Genomic DNA, 21,138 nt, shown 5'->3' with positions numbered 1-21,138 from the left:
AAAAGACAAAAAAACCAAAAATAAAAACAAACAAACAAACAAAAATACATACATATACAATAATAATTTTTACAAGTTCTGTAACCGAAAAAGGAATAGGCAGAAGCCGAGGCTTATTTTGCCTATCCTGTACAATCCATAGAATCACCCAGCATATCAGTAATACAAGAAACAAAAGACAAAAAGAAAAAACAAAACAAAAATTTACTCTAAATTATTCTTCTTAGTCGTTTCACATGAGTCATTTTACATTGCAATCCAAAATTATTTTGCCTTTCAATGCTTTTTTGAAACTCAACAGAGATCTACACAGTTTCAACCCATCACTCAGTCCATTCCATAATATAACCCCCAAATATGAAACACATCCGTATTTAACATTAGTTCTCACACTACCTCTTTCAAAGACAACCAGCCCTTTTAAATTATAATTTTTTTCTCTTAATTTGAAGGATTGTTGAATACAGGTGGGAAGACTTTTATTCTTTACTCGAATTACTAGTATTTCTAATGTTTTTAAGTATACAATATCTAAAAATTTCAAGGTGCAAAACTTCATAGTTTATTAGCAGTTTCACAGTAGGAAGCTTGAAGAATGACCGAGCATCCTCTATGTAATAAGCCCCGCCTTACAACCGAGCAGCTTCTCATCCTTGAACTCTGATTGGTTGAGCTCACGTCAATCATGATTTCCAGCAGGGTTGGTTGTATTGCGGCGGTTGTTGATGTAGCCGTCAGAAGTCAGGCAGAGAGCAGCTAGCAGGTAAGCACGGACAGCAGCCGGCTTTTATACTCTTTAATGCGATTATCTGCAGTGGACAGGGAGCTAGCTGACTGTATTAAATGTGCTCAGAATGGTTCCAGGTCTTTATATGAAAAACACGAACTAAAGGTGTGTTTCAGTGACAGTGCGCACTGCCTCCGGCGTTTAGCTTCGGTTTTAAATCGATTCTTCCCAACTTTAAACTCGTGAGCGGCATGAATGGAGCCACTTGTTCATTTAAATGAAGACCGGTCTCAATTACACTCAGTTTTCAAAGCTACAAGAAGCGAAATAGGAAGCAGGATGTCCACAGCTAACCTTAGCCCAGCTAGTAACAGTAGTATTGCATTAATAATCCAAACCTCACAGTGAGATGTTGTTGATAGAGCAGCTCATTATTGCACTCATCTAGCCACAAATTGGAGGCTGTCAGCAGCCATACTTGGCATATTGCACTTGTTGCTCTTCCTGATTGGTTACATCCTGTCTTAGGGGTAGAATAAATCGTTCATTATTGGTGACAACAATCCTGAGGCAGAGCTGCCAAACAGGTGCTACCCTGCTGAGTTCATAGACACTGTGCTGTAGGTGGCTTTGATCTTACACACGTGGACAATTGTTGGTCTCCCTCGGTTAATGAAAGAAAAACCCACAATGCTCACAGAAATAATTTGAATCTGACAAAACTAATAATAAATAAAAGTTCTATGAATCAATGAAAATCAGACATTGCTTTTGAAACATGGTTCAACAGAATTATTTAAAAAAAAAAAATAAACTCATGAAACAGGCCTGGACAAAAATGATGGTACCCCTAGAAAAGATTGATAATAATGTGACCATAGGGACATGTTCAATCAAGGTGTGTCCTCTAATTAGCATCACAGGTGTCTACAAACTTGTAATCAGTAATCACAGGAACATCAAGCTGCTTGGAGATGGTCTTATAGCCTTTACTTTTAACACGCTGGTCTATAATTTTCTTTCTAATCTCCTGAGACAACTCTCTCCTTCGCTTCCTCTGGTCCATGTTTAGTGTGGTACACACCATGTCACCAAACAGCACAGTGACTACTGTAACCCTATAAATAGGTTGACTGACTGATTACAAGTTTGTAGACACCTGTGATGCTAATTAGAGGACACACATTGATTGAACATGTCCCTATGGTCACATTATTTTCAGTCTTTTCTAGGGATACCATCATTTTTGTCCAGGCCTGTTTCATGAGTTTATTTTTTAAAGTAATTCTTTTGAACCACAAGTCAAAAGAAATGTCTGATTTTCATTGGTTAATTGTCACAGAATTTTTATTTATTATTACTTTTGTCAGATTCAAATTATTTCTGTGACCATTCTGGGTTTTTCTTTCATGTACCGAGGGGTACCAACTATTTTGTCCACATGTGTATTTAATACATATGTGTTTTCAGGTAACAATGCAGTTCCTGGGCAAGCTGTTGGACACAGTCTCCTCTGTGTCAACCCTCTTCACCAACCCTTACCGGGTCAGAGATGTGCCGCTGTCTGACTATGGAGGAGGAGGCAAAGTTCTGCTGAAAGAAGAGGGACGCATGGTCCTGTACAAAAATACCCAGTGCCAGTCATGGGACTGTCTGCTTATGTCCCCCGAGACGCCGACTGTGGTTCTGAGGTCAGTATTGATCCCGTCATGTGAGGAATGGTGTTATATGTGTCTTCTGCAGTGTTGTGCAATCATCAAAATAGTTTAAGGGTGCACATATTACGGTTTTTTGTTTTTCTGTGATTCCACAAGCTTCTGTAGACATGCTTACTACTTTTATTCAATGTTAATACTATTGATTTAGCTTAGGTCGCTGTTGATCTCCACCATTACCCAAATGAGCAGCTTAACTAAATTCAAGCCCATTATTTTGAATGAGTCACTGTTGAGTCATTCAGCTATTGATCTGAAAAGCAGGCTTGGGGAAAGGTTGAAGGAGTTTACCTTAACTGAAACCAAACTCTGAAGTTGTCAGAGATCGTTATCTTTGACGTAACAGTCAAGCTTTCTCTGAAAACACTGTGGACTTTGCAGATTTAACTGCAGACATCTAAAAGCAAAAGTTTTTAAGATCTTACACCATGTTAAAATCGCTTGTAAAACTTGGTTGTGTTAGTTTACTGCAAATTGTTAAAGCTGCTTTCAAAACTTCAGCATTCTTTTAACTGTCTCAGTGTGACTGCAACTGCAAACATTTATACTGTGTACGTCAGTGTTCTAAAAGTTGATTCAAGGTGGGAACCAAAACACAACTGAATGCAAACAGTAAAGTCACAAACAGTAAACAAAAGCCTCTTTTTGAAGGCACAATAACCAATAGGTAAAATTCAGATATACTCCAAGCTCTTTGGAATGATCTTTATTAGTAGAGAAAAATCATTCTTGTTCTCTTGTTTATCTGGTCTGACATTGTACTATAAGCACATAGCATTAACACATTTCCAGTTTTTGGAATAAATTCAGATTCCCTCTAACATTTCTTGTAAAATTCAACGTTGTACCCACTGCACTGTCTGAAGGCTGTTTCAGGTGGTGTCAGAGGAAGATGCCATGAACTGGTTCCCTCAGTATGCGCTCAAACTCCGACCCTTCTATGAGACACTTTCTCTGAAGGCAGAGACTGCACAGCCAATCGTGGACTGCATCCGCAACCACCCAGACTGGAGCTCCGCCCACATTGCTGTAGAAACAGGCCTCAGAGAGTGTCTCAAACATAACTATGTCCAGAGGTAAGATGAGACATGTTGACTTTTATTCGGTGGTGGTTCTGATGAGGACTGTTGAGATCTCAGTGAATCTTAGAGTTATTTTTTTGATCATTTGTTTAGTTAGCTAATTGTCAGACAGTAGAAGTTAAGATTTAAAGGTCTTCATAGTTGTAGCACTGACAGTCCAGAACCCACATATTCAGTTTAAGAGGATGTGTCAGTGGAACTGGTTTGGATTATTTTCACCGAAGTACATTAATATACAGCTAAATGAGGAGCAGATTGTAATGTGCAAGCCTCGTCTATAGAGACTTGGAATTGTGAGGAGTCAGTGAGAATGCCAGCTAAATGCTACAATACAACAAATGGCTGTTGATTATTTATGAATAATTTATATAATTAGGGTTAGGAAACACTTAGGCTAAATTTTAAAGCTTCTAGCCCATTAGCTACAGATCATTTCACATTATTCCTTCCATTTTCCAAATTATGCCATTTTTAGAAAAAAAAAAGTATGCAGCAGTTTTGAAAGCTTGAAAGCCACTCGAGACAGTTAATTCATCACAGTGGACATTTAATTGCTGCAATTTTTGTTGGCCTCAAACACACTTTGCTTTCAATAGTAGTGTTGCGGGGAAATTTAATGAGAAGGAGACTTTGAGAAAATCTGATCATGACAAGGAAATTCAAAGCAAAATTCTAATCTTATATTGAATTTAAAAGCTTGCTGCCAAGTGTTAGAACTGGGATGCTGGAATATCCCAAACGGACAAACCAGAGAGACTTTTCAAACACCCCACACCCAGATAACATGAGCTTGCCAAAAAATAAAACCTTTGCAAGCCAACATTTATACTGATATGATATGAGTAAACTTATAGCAGCCTAGAAGGAAGGAAATTGCTTTGAAAGCTACTGATTCTTGTAAAAAATAAATGACCAAAACATGCAAAAGTACTTGTTTGGTTGCTCAGTGTGCAGAGCTCCCATACACACAAACATGTCCTCATGTTTCCAGTCAGATCAATTCTCGGGATGCATCAGGCCAGACGCCGCTGCATCTGGCATGTGAGCGAGGTGACTTGCCGTGTGTGAAGGAGCTGTTGGAGGAAAGTCAGGCTCGCACCGACATTAAAGACCGCAACGGAGAGACGCCCATGCACAGCGCCTCCAAGCAGGATTCTCCTGTCATCATCCAGGTGAGAGTGAAGTCTTCAGTAGGATCGATCTGTCGCTGCTTCATAAAATCAGGGGATCAGTCTCCACCCATCTGATCAAAATTATGCCAACACTTTTTGCAGTTTATCACATCACCATGTAGGGCCACAAATTACTTTGAAAAGTAAAATAGAGCGATGTAATGCCAGATCTGTCCAAGATAACACCGAGTGAGTTTTTTTTTCTACATGCACTGTTTTTTTCTTCTTCTTTTCTTCTTTTCTTTTCTAGGGATACCATCATTTTTGTCCAGGCCTGTTTCATGAGTTTATTTTTTAAAGTAATTCTGTTGAACCACAAGTCAAAAGAAATGTCTGATTTTCATTGGTTAATTGTCACAGAATTTTTATTTATTATTACTTTTGTCAGATTCAAATTATTTCTGTGACCATTCTGGGTTTTTCTTTCATGTACCGAGGGGTACCAACTATTTTGTCCACATGTGTATTTAATACATATGTGTTTTCAGGTAACAATGCAGTTCCTGGGCAAGCTGTTGGACACAGTCTCCTCTGTGTCAACCCTCTTCACCAACCCTTACCGGGTCAGAGATGTGCCGCTGTCTGACTATGGAGGAGGAGGCAAAGTTCTGCTGAAAGAAGAGGGACGCATGGTCCTGTACAAAAATACCCAGTGCCAGTCATGGGACTGTCTGCTTATGTCCCCCGAGACGCCGACTGTGGTTCTGAGGTCAGTATTGATCCCGTCATGTGAGGAATGGTGTTATATGTGTCTTCTGCAGTGTTGTGCAATCATCAAAATAGTTTAAGGGTGCACATATTACGGTTTTTTGTTTTTCTGTGATTCCACAAGCTTCTGTAGACATGCTTACTACTTTTATTCAATGTTAATACTGTTGATTTAGCTTAGGTCGCTGTTGATCTCCACCATTACCCAAATGAGCAGCTTAACTAAATTCAAGCCCATTATTTTGAATGAGTCACTGTTGAGTCATTCAGCTATTGATCTGAAAAGCAGGCTTGGGGAAAGGTTGAAGGAGTTTACCTTAACTGAAACCAAACTCTGAAGTTGTCAGAGATCGTTATCTTTGACGTAACAGTCAAGCTTTCTCTGAAAACACTGTGGACTTTGCAGATTTAACTGCAGACATCTAAAAGCAAAAGTTTTTAAGATCTTACACCATGTTAAAATCGCTTGTAAAACTTGGTTGTGTTAGTTTACTGCAAATTGTTAAAGCTGCTTTCAAAACTTCAGCATTCTTTTAACTGTCTCAGTGTGACTGCAACTGCAAACATTTATACTGTGTACGTCAGTGTTCTAAAAGTTGATTCAAGGTGGGAACCAAAACACAACTGAATGCAAACAGTAAAGTCACAAACAGTAAACAAAAGCCTCTTTTTGAAGGCACAATAACCAATAGGTAAAATTCAGATATACTCCAAGCTCTTTGGAATGATCTTTATTAGTAGAGAAAAATCATTCTTGTTCTCTTGTTTATCTGGTCTGACATTGTACTATAAGCACATAGCATTAACACATTTCCAGTTTTTGGAATAAATTCAGATTCCCTCTAACATTTCTTGTAAAATTCAACGTTGTACCCACTGCACTGTCTGAAGGCTGTTTCAGGTGGTGTCAGAGGAAGATGCCATGAACTGGTTCCCTCAGTATGCGCTCAAACTCCGACCCTTCTATGAGACACTTTCTCTGAAGGCAGAGACTGCACAGCCAATCGTGGACTGCATCCGCAACCACCCAGACTGGAGCTCCGCCCACATTGCTGTAGAAACAGGCCTCAGAGAGTGTCTCAAACATAACTATGTCCAGAGGTAAGATGAGACATGTTGACTTTTATTCGGTGGTGGTTCTGATGAGGACTGTTGAGATCTCAGTGAATCTTAGAGTTATTTTTTTGATCATTTGTTTAGTTAGCTAATTGTCAGACAGTAGAAGTTAAGATTTAAAGGTCTTCATAGTTGTAGCACTGACAGTCCAGAACCCACATATTCAGTTTAAGAGGATGTGTCAGTGGAACTGGTTTGGATTATTTTCACCGAAGTACATTAATATACAGCTAAATGAGGAGCAGATTGTAATGTGCAAGCCTCGTCTATAGAGACTTGGAATTGTGAGGAGTCAGTGAGAATGCCAGCTAAATGCTACAATACAACAAATGGCTGTTGATTATTTATGAATAATTTATATAATTAGGGTTAGGAAACACTTAGGCTAAATTTTAAAGCTTCTAGCCCATTAGCTACAGATCATTTCACATTATTCCTTCCATTTTCCAAATTATGCCATTTTTAGAAAAAAAAAGTATGCAGCAGTTTTGAAAGCTTGAAAGCCACTCGAGACAGTTAATTCATCACAGTGGACATTTAATTGCTGCAATTTTTGTTGGCCTCAAACACACTTTGCTTTCAATAGTAGTGTTGCGGGGAAATTTAATGAGAAGGAGACTTTGAGAAAATCTGATCATGACAAGGAAATTCAAAGCAAAATTCTAATCTTATATTGAATTTAAAAGCTTGCTGCCAAGTGTTAGAACTGGGATGCTGGAATATCCCAAACGGACAAACCAGAGAGACTTTTCAAACACCCCACACCCAGATAACATGAGCTTGCCAAAAAATAAAACCTTTGCAAGCCAACATTTATACTGATATGATATGAGTAAACTTATAGCAGCCTAGAAGGAAGGAAATTGCTTTGAAAGCTACTGATTCTTGTAAAAAATAAATGACCAAAACATGCAAAAGTACTTGTTTGGTTGCTCAGTGTGCAGAGCTCCCATACACACAAACATGTCCTCATGTTTCCAGTCAGATCAATTCTCGGGATGCATCAGGCCAGACGCCGCTGCATCTGGCATGTGAGCGAGGTGACTTGCCGTGTGTGAAGGAGCTGTTGGAGGAAAGTCAGGCTCGCACCGACATTAAAGACCGCAACGGAGAGACGCCCATGCACAGCGCCTCCAAGCAGGATTCTCCTGTCATCATCCAGGTGAGAGTGAAGTCTTCAGTAGGATCGATCTGTCGCTGCTTCATAAAATCAGGGGATCAGTCTCCACCCATCTGATCAAAATTATGCCAACACTTTTTGCAGTTTATCACATCACCATGTAGGGCCACAAATTACTTTGAAAAGTAAAATAGAGCGATGTAATGCCAGATCTGTCCAAGATAACACCGAGTGAGTTTTTTTTTCTACATGCACTGTTTTCTGTGAGCGCACAAAACAGAGCATGTAGCAGCACTCTGCATTTCACGAGAAAAGCCCATTTACATACTGCATTTGATAGTGTTCATGTAATGGTGGGAGGCTAAAGTCATTAATGTGATTAATGTTCATTTAATTTGGCGACTCTACTTCTGCGTTACCTTCACCGGTTCAGTCGGTATGTTCCTGCCTGCATCTGCCCTCTGATCATCAGGTCTCTTTCCTGTCAAGGTTGTTGTGGAGCCTCGCAGGGAAGCAGAAGCTTTAACCTGTATGATGTTCTGTCTCTTAATTTGTAGCTGTTGTGCATTAGTAGCGGTTAAATACTCAGTTATTCAGCTTCTGTTATGCAGCCAGTTATATTAATTCATCACATAGTTAATTTCACATGCAACACACAATATTTATAGCATTAAAACTGTTATTGAAATATTATTCCCAACAGTATCTTATGTGGTAATGCTTCTTCACATGATTTAAATCTTTTATACAATGAATATTGAACCTAAGTTTGACTTATAAACATTATCTGTGAGAAAAATTCAGCTAATTACTCTGTGGAGGTTGTTCAGGCTATTTAAATCCTCAAAGCTGCATATAAACATGACTTTCCGTCTCTCCACTCTCTTCTTCTCCCTCTGCCATCCTTCCTGCCATCCTCTCCACATCCAGGTGCTGTGCTCGCGGTTGTGCTCGGGGGTGAATGAGCTGAACAACAACGGGGAGACGCCACTCCATGTGGCCTGCCGTTTGGGCCGTGTGGAGTCAGTCAAGGCCCTGCTGGGGGGTGGGGCCAAGTGTGATGTCATCGGCGGGACGGGCTACCCCGTCCACATGGCCATGAAATACAGCGAGAAGGGGTAAGTGTGAGAGAAAGGATGATGACATGAATAGTTTTTGTAGCTACAGACTAACATCACTGGCGCTAAAAGGGTGTCATTGTTTTCCTCCGAGCCAGTAAAGAGATTCCTTCTGACCTGCCTTTATTAAAAATAGAACTCTGACTGTATATGTACCCTTATGAGTTACTGCAAAATGCTCAAATAGGTATTATTGAGCCTCTGAAGTTTGTGTTACCTGTAGAGGTTGTTGAAAGTTCTTTTCCAGAGATTAAAAAAATGAAACACTTTATATTGTATAGAATGTTTCAATCAAGTGCCATGCCATCCAGCGTAGGCGATCATTTCTGTCCATCTAATCTGATCTTTTGCCTTCTGAATTGTGACTGTTGCCCGTTCCATGTGTAGCCGTGATGTCAGTCCGTCTACCATTTTCATTCTCTGTCTGCCTCGTCCTCTCTTCCCATTCGTTTTTCCAGTTGTGATGATATATTCCAGGGTCTCCTTCCTTATTATGTGTCCCAAAAAATGTTGCTTGCCGTTTCCTAATTTTGTTCAGTAGCGTATAATTTGTGTTTAGTGTTTTTAAAACATCTGCATTCGTTTTTCTGATATATGCAGCATGCGTCTGTACAACCACATCTCTGTTGCAGTGATTTTGTTTGACATTTTATTATTTATGTTCCAAGATTCACATCCGTACATCAGAACTGGTAGGATGTAGCAGCTGAGAGTCCTCATACGGATGCTAATTGTTATTAGCAATGTTTAGAGGGTAACTACAACTTTGTACTAAAAAGTTTTTATTTTGTGTTTGCCAGCTGTGTGGAAGAGATCCTCAAAGCAGATCCAGGCCAGCTCCATGCTGAGGACACTTTGTATGGAGGGACGCCTCTCCACTGGTCCAAAACCGCTGAGGTTACAAATATTGCCTCATATGTTTAGTGATTAGAAATTCATAATGAGCTGTTTAAATTGCATTTTTGCTTTGTGATCATATATGTCTGGTAAAATGCACATTGTGAATGGGTGATGAAACATCTCGTGGGCCGTGGTAATTTGCCTGTAGTTGGTGTCACTGTGGTGTGGTTCTGGTCTCTCAAATCAAGACATCAGTGTTAGAGTGATTTGCAAATTGGCAAAGTGTGACTTAACGTTTGCTGTCGTGGTCTCTCTGTGCCAGATGTGTCGTTTGCTGCTGGAGCATGGCTGTGCAGTGAACTACCTCAGTAAGACTGGAGAGAGCGCCCTCCACATTTTGACCAAGAGGGGCCGCTTTGAGGCGGCCATGGTGCTGCTCACTCACGGGGCAAATGCCAACCTGAAGGGTCAGGATGGGAACACAGCCCTCCACTTAGCTATGAAGGTTTGTGTACGATATATATATATGTATATATACTGTTAGTATTATCTTTCAGACAAAGGCAATAACCTACAAAATTTTAAAGAAATGAAGAAGGCATGATATGGAATGGGACAGGCATTGCTTGAATGAAAGATATTCTTGTTTCTTTTGTAATCAGAGCTGCAAAATTCAGGGTTTCTTAATGAAAAAAACGACTATGCCATTGATGTAACTACTTTAAAACCGAAATGATGCATTAAATCACTACTTGTGAAGATATTGAATGTCACAGATTCATAATGTGAAAAGATAAAGAATATCCGAAGATAATGGTTTTTTTTAATCATCATCCTTTATTATATGTTTTTGAAAAAATAGTAATCTACATATTTTCTGTTTATTAGATGGACCACATAGAGTTGATCAAAGCTCTGATTGTGTTTGGAGCTGATGTGGAGATCCACAATGACCTGGGAGAAACACCTGGACTCATCGCTGCCCGCACCAGCAAAGGTAAGAGGGAAAGAAGGGCAGGAAAAGAGCGCTTTAAACTCTGAGGAGAAGAGAGTTTCTGGCATGAGGAGGTGTACATGGGTTTGAATAAGGCATTTAAAGAACAGCCTCGGTTTGGACAATAAAATCAGAACTTACCGTGCCTGACCTAACCAATCTGCTTGATCGCATTGGTCTTATTAAAAGCATGTGCCTTTCCATAGATGGTAAAAATTTGCATGAAAATGGACAGACTGAGTGATTTTTAGAACAAAATAATACATCTCAGTGCAGTTAGTCAATATATGAAATTTTGTTTTACAACTTCTGCAGTTCATAAATATTTTGTGACTCTTTAGGGGAAGATTATTGATCAGAGGGTCTACTGTGAGTGACATTTGAAAATATTTTGTATACCACAGCCAAAAAATGTTTGTCAGTGAAGATAGAAGTTTCTTAGACATTTTTTATTTTTTAGTGATAAAAATGATTAGAGTGTTATATTGTATTGCATTACAGTGTTTCTATTTTTCTGACCACTCAGAATATTTGACGTAAAGTCATGAGAAGCTAGGCCCACCAGTCTCGGGAGATAAATTCAGGTGCAATCAAGCTTCTTCCTTTCTCTGTTCTTCTTTATTAGTGAGACAAAACCCACCACAACAATGCATGTCACATTGATGTGCATTGCATTTTGGCCTGAAAATGTGGCACACTGATTGTATTTTTACAGTTTGCTGCAGCTGATGTGATTTTACACCTTTTGAAAGAAATTGGATTTTAAAGGCCTAAACATTTTCAAATTTCTCTTTGATTTTTTTATTAAAGACTTGAACTCTGTCACTCATGTATTGGACTTAGAATTACACTGGAAAAAATGCCCCTCTCAAAACAAGAAAAAAAACTTATTTCAAGGAACTTTACCTTGAAATAAGTGAAAAAATCTGCCAATAGAACAAATGAAAAATGACTTGTAAGATTTCTTGAAATAAGATATGATATTTAGAATATTGAGATCTCAAAATTAGCTGGGAAAACTGATTTTAAACTCTATTTTACCAGGATTGTCAGGCTTAGGTGTCTTAAAATAAGCCAGACATGCTTAAAAAAAAAGAAGAAACAGTTTTTCACTCAAAAATAGATCTTTGCTTTCATGTAACCTCCTAATTTGAGATGTATTAACCCTCCTGCTGTCTTCATTTACGGGCACCAAAAATATTGTTTCCTTGTCTGAAAAAATCCCCAAAATCTGCAAAAAAATCCCCAAATTTCTGAAAATTTGCAAAACCTTCAGGAAGAAAATTCCAATAATTCCTTAAAATATTCCCTTAAAAGTTTTATCTTAAAAAATCCCCCAAATTTGGCAAGAAAATTCTTGTAAATACTTTCAAAAAATTAGTAAAAATCTTCCAAAAAATCCTAAAAATATCTAAAGTGATTCCATATATATTAGTAAAACTTCTATTTTCTTTTAGAACATTCACATAAAATCAACCAAAATCCAGCAAATTCAAAACACGAGGGTTAAACTTATTTTGAGTTTTCTTGTAAAATTCAACTCAAACCAAGATAATTTCAAGATTGTTTGACTTAACAAGATATTTCAGATGCATTGTCTTAAAGCAAGTCCTTCCATCTGCTGAAACGTCACTTGTTAAGTGAATTTATCTTAAATCGAGTGGGATGACATTTTGACTAAAAATACGACAAATAGACTTGGTAAGATTTTTTGCAGTGCACTGTTGATACAAAAATCTTGCATGAGCATATCTGATGTTTGCACATAAAGAGAATGTAAAAACCACACACTTGATGCTCCGAAGCAGAAAGGCTGGTAAATTGGGTTTACTGTTACTTATTGATTTTGACGATGCATGATGATTGCTAACAGCTTGCTGATGTTCTTGCTTTCTCTCTTCCTTTGTCTCTCTCTTTGCTCTCTGTCTATTTGTATGTCTCTTCTTTCTCGCTGCTGTTTATGTCGTGTGTGCATGTCCAACATGTTGCTTTGCATGTGTGTGTGTGTGTGTTTGTTTTAACATGAAAGGTCCTAATAGAAAGATACTACTGGACATGCTGTGTAGTGTAGGAGTGCAGCGTTGCCTCCCTCCCTCCCCTGGCAGTCCTCCTCCCATCTACAACAAGGCCAAGTCTGAAGGCATAGGTAACACCATTGTCCCTCGCTTCTCCCTCTCCTTCACTGTTCTCTGTTTTGGCGTTTCTTCCCCTTAAACGTATACTAGGGGGATCTTTTTCTGAATTTTTTTATTACCTACACTACAGTTCAAAAGTTTGGGGTCACTTAGAAATGTCCTTATTTTTGAAAGAAAAGCAGTTTTTTTCACTGAAGATAACATGAAATGAATGATAAATACAGTGCAGACATGTTAATATGGTAAATGACTATTCTAGCTGGAAACAGCTGATTTTTAATGGAATATCTCCATAGGGTACAGAGGAACATTTCCAGCAACCATCACTCCTGTGTTCTAATGCTACATTGTGTTAGCTAATGGTGTTGAAAGGCTCATTGATGATTAGAAAATTCTCGTGCAGTTATGTTAGCACATGGATAAAAGTGGGAGTTTTCATGGAAAACATGAAATTGTCTGGATGACCCCAAACTTTTGATACTGAACACTTTATGGTCCAATACACCTTGCATTTTGTGCAACTTGAGGATCATCTAAAATGTAGGGTTTTAGGGTTGTCTTATTCTAAATTCTACTGACTAATCTTCAGCAGATTAACATGTATTCAGAGTGCATTTGAAGTGCCGTGGGAGAAAGTTTAAATTAGAACTTGTGCAATTTTAACAGCCCAACAAGATCTGAATTTTCCATGAGACCTGAGCTGCAAGGTGAGATTCAATCTTGATGCATCAGCACTAGATTAAAAAAAAGGTGATGAGGCAGCATAGCCATATCTGTAAACATATTTTATGAGCAACACACTGTGGCAGAGGTTGGCTATGATGATAGGATAATGATAGTGCTGAATACAGCAGATACCATTATGTAAATGTTATTTCTCTATACCTGCATTCACCTTGTAAAACTCCCATGTGGCTTGCTGAGAAGTGGTCCCTTTCCATTTTCTGTTCTTTATGCACGGATTTGATGTCACATATTCGTCCGGCACCAACAGCTGTTGTTGTTGGCTTACAGGGTTTGAGGACATCATGTATGTGGGGGCAGCAATGAGTGCAATGAGCAAAGGCTTATCTGAAGTGGATGGCCACAAAAAGGAAAAAAAGAAGTGAGTAGAAGACTGTATGGATATTATAGGGAAGAAACAGGCTTATGGAAAAATAATGCCATGTACTTTTAGTTTTTGCTTCTTAGAGGCTTAATTCTCTTAATATTGATTTACATATTTTAGTTTCATTTGTTTGCTTTTTCATTCAGTGTTAAAAAGTAAATAAATAAAGTAGTTACATCAGAAAGATTGCTTTTGTTTGCCTCCAGTCATAAAACTTGTGACCGCATGAAGAGGACAACAGTTAAGTCTCTGAAAAATGAGTTAGTTTGAGAGAGAAGACAGTGGTCATCAGGTTATCACACTGTCTTATTGATTTTAACTGTTTCTTCAGAATGTTGAATCTAGTAGAAGGCTGGAGTTGATGCTGTTAATAGACATGGAGCTACTTCACTGATAATTGCTTCAGTAACTATTTATGAAACGCCTGTTTCTTAGGTTTACCTTGAGATACTGACAGTGTTTGATCTTATAATTTAGGGGTAGCATCCAAAGAGAATCGTTGAAAGCTTGTGTAATATATAGATTTATCCCTCCTCTTCTTACCAGCCATTTTTGTATCAAACCTAAGAAACCTGATTAGTTTTATTTATATTTTCATTTAAATAAGGACTCTCTGTGTTTAAATGTGCAAATGCATTCATGTGATCTGACTTGTTATTTGTTTTGTGTCCTGCAGAATGGACCGACTGCTATGTCTAGACGGTGGAGGTATTAAAGGCCTGGTGCTGATCCAGATGTTAATCGCTCTGGAGAGAGAGGCAGGTAGACCCACCAGAGAGCTCTTCGACTGGGTTGCTGGAACCAGCACTGGGGGCATCCTGGCCCTCGCTATAATCCACGGTGTGTTTGAATTTCCTTTTACTTTAGATTTTGTATTGTAGAACCAGCACAATACTAGCGTTTCTTCTATATGCAGGGAAGTCCATGGAGTACTTGCGCTGCCTGTACTTTAGGATGAAGGAACAGGTGTTCAAAGGGTCAAGACCTTATGAATCAGCACCGCTGGAGGACTTTTTGAAGAAAGAATTTGGAGAGAACACCAAAATGACAGATGTCCAATTCCCCAGGTAGCTGTTCACATCGACTGGCACTACACGAGAGGTAGCAAACAAAAAGAGAAGTGCTAAAGATAAAAATGCTGAAAATGCCTTTTTCAGACGTACAAACATTTTAAAATGTTAGCTAGGTGATAGCGTAAGCCAGCATGACCGCACCAAAAGAAAATATGCGTAATTTTTTATTTATTTATTTATTTATTTATTTATTTTTTTTTTTTAAGTTTTGCTATTTAACCAATACATTCCCTTAAACTAGTAGGTGATGTGTGGGATTTAAAAGCTTCAAGCATAATGCTCTTTTACTGTAGATGGTCAGCCTTTGAAAAGTTGAGCTGATTTGACCCTGCTGTGCTGTGTTCTAATTTGTTTCCAAGCTTGAATGCCCTGAGAAAAAAGCCTAAGCTGCTTAGAAACGTGCATAAGTGGTGTTAACACCCAAAAATATGTACGTAAATTTGTAACCAGATTCTGGAGATATTTTTTTGTTATTTAGTGCAACTGCTAATTCTCAGATTTTAGGGAGAATTCCAAATCATACCTTTTTTTGTGTGAGCACAAATGCTGTAGCATCATATATTTGACCTCTCCACTCATTTATTGCTTTCTGTACAGGGTGATGGTCACCAGTGTTTTGGCAGACAGACATCCTGGAGAGCTGCACATCTTCAGGAACTACGACCCTCCATCCGTCCACAGAGAGCCTCCGTATGCCACCACTGCCACATTCAAGCCTCTCACCACCCCACAAGGTGCCTCAAGAATTATGTTTGTTGATGTCAAATGTTAAATGTGTTAGAGGGATATTGAAGTGCATTGATCACACCACTGGATGGTGCCAAAGTAAGCTATTTTCAGAACCTACAGGTAATCGTAATAATTTCTAGGATGAGCTAATCTCAACAGGAAACCAAGCTCTCAGTTCATTCAGGCAGTGATGCCTACAAAGGAAGTTCCTGGGTCTGAGTTTGTATGTTATATTCATGACGAAGTCCAGTTGTTCTGTGCTGTTTGAGTGCCAGCCCTGTTGTTGTTACAGGATGGGAGGATGAGGATGTGTTGATAGTAGGCTACACAGAAGAGCCACCCAGAAAGCGTAGGAAGGTGACAGATGAAGGTGTGTGGACATATATGTGTCTGTGGGCAGACACAAGTCTTACTCAAAACCATGAATAGTATTAAAAAGTCTTCACAGTTTGTTCATCAAGCACCATCACGCTTGTAGCAAACACTGTCACTGATGCTAGTAACAGTACCTCATAATGGGTGATCATTTCAGCAAAGACTTAAATACCCATAAAATAACCAAATGATATTTAATTGGTTAAGCCTAGGTTGAGTCTAGATTGAATTATTTACATTACTGCCACTATGAATCATTGTTAAATACTCCTAGGGAGTATTGAAATAATGAGATATAATGATAAATGAGTCTAGGGCATTATTGTTCCTATGGATTTTCAGCATAAGGTTGTCTTTTTTGCGTTCTGGTTATGAGAAAATGTATTAAAAATATATTTAAAAGCCTGAAAGCCAACTCAATAAATCCAGCCGAAACACTGGTATGTGTGAGAGATAAAAAGCCTTTGATGGAAACAGGTTCAAAGGAATTTATTTTTATTTTTATTTTAGTTTTAGTACCACATAAATCCCAGTGTGTTGATTTAAATGCAGTCCGGAAGGGAACACGTGCTTTTGAGGATTTTTCAAGAGCACAGCAACAAGGAAAATGATGTAACTACTTTAAAACACACTCTACTCTTTTGTTTGCTGTTGTGCTGTTTGTGCTTTCATGAACATATTTTTTGCTGAGATTGTTTACCAATGTTCTATGCAATTTGAAAGCGTAAGTTATTGTAAGTTATTCTTGTCTAACTCAGTTCTTTGTCTTTATGCCAGAACAACTTGTGTGGAGAGCTGCCCGCTCCAGCGGTGCTGCTCCTACCTATTTCCGACCAATGGGCCGCTTTCTGGATGGAGGGCTGCTGGCCAATAACCCGACACTCGACGCCATGTCAGAAATCCATCAGTACAACAAGTCCTTGAAAGCAGAGGTAGATCATTTGACAGCTGTATTATAGTTTTATGTCTCCGTTGGTCTTTTATTAAGTGCACACTCAACTGCTAATGGATTTGTAAACCTTTTCTTTTTATTAGATCATTGATTCATCATTACAGATCATTGAATCATTTATTTATGTCTGTCTTTCAGGGTCCTGAGGAGAACATTAAGAAGTTGGGCACAGTGGTGTCCCTTGGTACAGGTAGGTCACATAATTGTGACTGAATGGAAAGTGTCTTTGTCACTCTAAACGTGTTGTGTATCCTGTTTCTCCTTGTTTATTAGTTTTCGTTTGTTTGCAATAAAACACGCACATACAATACCTTTCAAAAGTTTAGAAATGTCATTATTTTTGAAAGAAGAGCAATTTTTTTCAATGAAGATAACATTAAATGGTTCAGAAATACAATCTAGACATTGTTATTGTGGTAAATGACTATTCTAGCTGGAAATGTTTAATGGAATATCTCCATAGGGGTACAGAGGAACATTTCCAGCAACCATCACTCCTGTGTTCTAATGCTACATTGTGTTAGCTAATGCTGTTGAAAGGCTCATTGATGATTAGAAAACCCTTGTGCAATTTTGTTAGCACATGAATAGGCATCAGCACAGTATGTCTCAACTTGAAACAATGAGGTAGATTTTTAGTATTTTTCACATCTTTCAAATAAACATAAGGATAAGGTAGATTTGATCCTAGTATCTCATCTTGTGACAATTGGTATAAAGTAAAAAAAAAAAAAAAAAAAAACAACTCCCAAAACTTCTATCATGGATACTTGCTGTCAGGAAAACATGCCAAGAGTGTCTAGACTATTCATGTCAAATTAAGTGTGCCATGGAACATCCATGAGTTGCTGTATGTCAGTAGATGGATGTGATTTATTCAAGATACTCAACAGTATATTCTGTAATTTGCACGCGTGTTGAGATGGGAGGTAGTGTGGACATTTGGCGGTCCACACTGTTACCTCGACAACTCTGTACAATTTAAGTACGCAGGAAGATTTCTATGACAACTTTTGAATAACCAGCTTGTGTTCCCTGTAAGGAAAGTCCGACTAATTGTAAACTTTTGTTTTAAATACACGTGTCTGCAGGTAAACCTCCTCAGGTGGTGGTGAGCTCTGTGGATGTTTTCCGGCCCTCCAACCCACTGGAGCTGGCCAAGAGTTTTGTAGGAGCTAAGGAACTGGGCAAAATGCTGGTGGACTGCGTGAGTACGCCACTGTTTGTGTTGATATCAGTGATGGGTGATCTTTAACCATCAATTTCTACTTTAATGCCTTTCAAGTTTCTTCATAATTTGTTCATGATAACTAACAACCATCGTATTCTAATAATGCTTACTTTGTCTTAATTTAAAATAAACGTGTTTACAGTGTACAGACTCTGATGGCTGTGCAGTGGACAGGGCCAGAGCCTGGTGTGAAATGATCGACACCATCTACCACAGGTCAGCTGACTAAGAACATGCTGTTTTTGGTTCTCATATCCTGCTGCCTCTGCTATCTGTCTTATCTCTTTATCTGATTGAACTTTGGCTAAACATCTTTTCTTGGCCCCCTTCGTGTTGTCCGTCTTGTTATCACAGTGTTTATGCAGTCTTTTAACATGCTGTAACGTGTTGTGTTGAGTGACTCCGACCAGAGAAGTGCGGCTCACAAAGAATAAACATTTAGGTGTTACAGCAGACGTTAGTTAGAGCAATAATTAAAAGAAAACTTGCTTGATAGCTATCAGTGTACGACACAAGGCTGAGAGGATGAGAGAGTGCATCAGTTATCTCGAGGTCGGAGAGGATGATGACGCACTGATTCACAAAAGTTGTCTGGGAAACGGAAGTAGTATCATCTGTAAAGTTTATGATCTGGACGCTACACAGCTGCAGTTTGACAAACTATATATCACATAGATGTTGCATTGAGGACAGTGCTGATGCCTTCTGAAGTAACCTCTTAAATTTGACTCGCCACCATCCAGCTTGAAAAGCCTGGTTCTAGCTAAGCCAAAGTCTGAGATACCTTTCAGTTAAGTAGATATATTAGCATTATTGACATGCATCTATAAATCTGTACAATAAAATAAGCTCTTAGACACAAATCTTCATAATTTCTGTCATTTACAATACATATTTAATGCTAAGCTTCGTAACAGTCAATGGGAAAAGCACAAATGCAATTACACAAGTTTCACATCATTGAAATGCCTTTTTTAATTTATGTTTTCTTACGTTTAGTGAAAAGATTTTTCACCGTTTATTGATTATTGTTGATAGCAGACTATTAATTAATGTATAATCAATCATATAGCGCTGTGGGCAGTACATTAGTCAAAGAGATTAAAGCTAGAGAGAGGCGGCTGCATCACAGCGGTGGTATATACGCTACCAGTCAAAAGTTTGGACACACCTTCTCATTCACTGGTTTTTATATATTTTAATTATTTTCTACATTTTAGATTAATACTGAAGACATTGAAACCATGACAGAACACGTATGAAATTATTTATTAAACAAAAACATGCTAAACAAGAATATCTTTTATATTTTAGATTCTTTAAAGTAGCCCCATTTTGCTTTGATTACAGCTTTACACACTTTTGGAATTCTCTCAGTCAGCTTCATGAGGTCGTCTCCTGGAATGGTTTAAAATTAAGAGGTGTGCCTTGCCTTTGAAGAATCCTAAAATATAAAATGTATTCTGGTTTGTTCAACATTTTTTTGTTTACAACATAATTCCATATGTGTTCTTTCATAGTTTTGATGTCTTCAGTGAGAATCTACAATGTAGAAAATAATTCAAGTAAATAAAAACATTGAATGAGAAGATGTGTCCAAGCTTTTGACTGTTACTGTATTTATACTAATTTATTTTCAAGAGGTGGTTCAAAACGCAAATGTACAATACCTTTGTTTCGAACACCGTTCTGCAAACTTTCACATTCATTTAGTTCTTATAGTTGGTCCCTATTCACGGTTTCCATTGTGTTTTGTGCAGACTGAGTCCCCAGCTTTCTCAGGAGGTGATGCTAGATGAGGTGAGTGATGCCGTCCTGGTGGACATGCTGTGGGAAACCCAGATGTACTTGTATGAGAAGAGGGATATCCTCCAGTCTCTGGCAAAATTACTACTAGACAACTGAAAGCACAAAAATACCACGAAGAGGCTGTGAAGAGTCAGGAGTGGTTGGACAAGACACAAAGATTGGAGTACTAATGTCTGCGCTTGTGTAACCTCTCTATTAAAACACACTGACTGAGTCAGCGTGGCCACAATAATAATAATAATAATAAATTTGATGACCTCCATATTTACTCTGACGTGTGCCCACACAGTAGCAAACATCTCAGATCCTGGAAACCAACACAAGAAACAACTGACTCATTTTAACGTCTTGAAAGGCAAGTTATGTAGCATCGTGTGACCTTATAACTGATTTTTTTCAAGTTTACTGTTTGTATATAAAACCAATGAAGGAGAGATAGTGGAGTCTTCCCCTATTTGGTCTGTGAATACAGAGGAAGTATAGAAGGAAGTGGTAAGAACTGAATCCAACTAGAAACTGACTGATGTGTTCAGCTAACTGTCATCCTCCCCCTGTCTGCACTATTGGGAAACAAAAACACTCATTTCTTCTTCACTTGTTCCTCTTTTCACTGAAACAGCTAAAACAACATACAAGATAATTGCATTTTCCCAAAAACCACATGATAAATGGGATCCTGCCATAAAACCTGCATTAAACTGTAGCGCAGCGTCACTGATGGTGGTGATGAACCAGTTCTGCCTTATGTCTCTGAGACCCATGTTTTTACCATTTCTTTCTCCTTCCCACAACACGGTTTACATTAATGCCTTACCGACTTTAACCACAATGTTCAGCCTCACACCTGTTGCTAACTTTGTTTCTCATCGTACATTGTTAAACCTGTCAGTCTGCTGTACAAGTGTTTTGAGTGCATATTTACCGTGTAACTGGGGTGGAACATAGACTTGAATTACATACTTACTTGAAGGACACAGGAAGAGAAGACCTGCTGCTATTTCCACAAAATAAACAGGAGGCAGCAAAGTATTTTCTATGTTTTTGTATCTGGATTAACCATTGAAGTGTATACTAGGATGGTAATTAAATCTGTTAATGTTGACCAATGGCTGAGTTGGTTCTTTGTAGTTTTAT

The 21,138-nt window shown here is 38.4% G+C and overlaps 2 protein-coding genes across 3 annotated transcripts; both read left to right on the top strand.

Moving 5' to 3' along the window:
• The first annotated feature begins 776 nt into the window (after window positions 1–776).
• LOC129348740 (85/88 kDa calcium-independent phospholipase A2-like) lies at window positions 777–4,771 on the top strand. The gene is made up of 4 exons (XM_055009810.1): window positions 777–892; window positions 2,198–2,418; window positions 3,309–3,518; window positions 4,516–4,771. Exons 1-4 carry the CDS (start codon window positions 800–802, stop codon window positions 4,769–4,771), a joined length of 780 nt encoding a protein of 259 aa, XP_054865785.1. The 5' UTR covers window positions 777–799.
• Window positions 4,772–5,167: 396 nt separating this feature from the next.
• Window positions 5,168–21,106, top strand: LOC111588208 (phospholipase A2, group VI (cytosolic, calcium-independent)). Of its 2 annotated transcripts, XM_055010270.1 has the most exons (17): window positions 5,168–5,405; window positions 6,296–6,505; window positions 7,502–7,682; window positions 8,571–8,758; window positions 9,559–9,655; window positions 9,921–10,103; window positions 10,487–10,595; window positions 12,622–12,738; window positions 13,742–13,832; window positions 14,512–14,675; window positions 14,752–14,902; window positions 15,506–15,642; window positions 16,790–16,944; window positions 17,103–17,154; window positions 18,056–18,171; window positions 18,338–18,411; window positions 19,956–21,106. In XM_055010270.1, the coding sequence occupies exons 1-17, from the start codon at window positions 5,173–5,175 to the stop codon at window positions 20,098–20,100; spliced, it is 2,403 nt and encodes an 800-aa protein (XP_054866245.1). In that variant the 5' UTR covers window positions 5,168–5,172; the 3' UTR covers window positions 20,101–21,106. The 2 variants fall into 2 exon arrangements, with proteins under 2 accessions (XP_054866245.1, XP_054866246.1); XM_055010271.1 differs by lacking the exon at window positions 12,622–12,738.
• The last annotated feature ends 32 nt before the right edge of the window (window positions 21,107–21,138 follow it).

This window comes from Amphiprion ocellaris, chromosome 4, assembly GCF_022539595.1.
Source record: "Amphiprion ocellaris isolate individual 3 ecotype Okinawa chromosome 4, ASM2253959v1, whole genome shotgun sequence".
Classification (NCBI taxonomy): Eukaryota; Metazoa; Chordata; class Actinopteri; family Pomacentridae; genus Amphiprion; species Amphiprion ocellaris.
The sequence above is the reverse complement of the archived record's forward strand: the minus strand, read 5'-3'. Positions and strand labels throughout refer to the sequence as shown.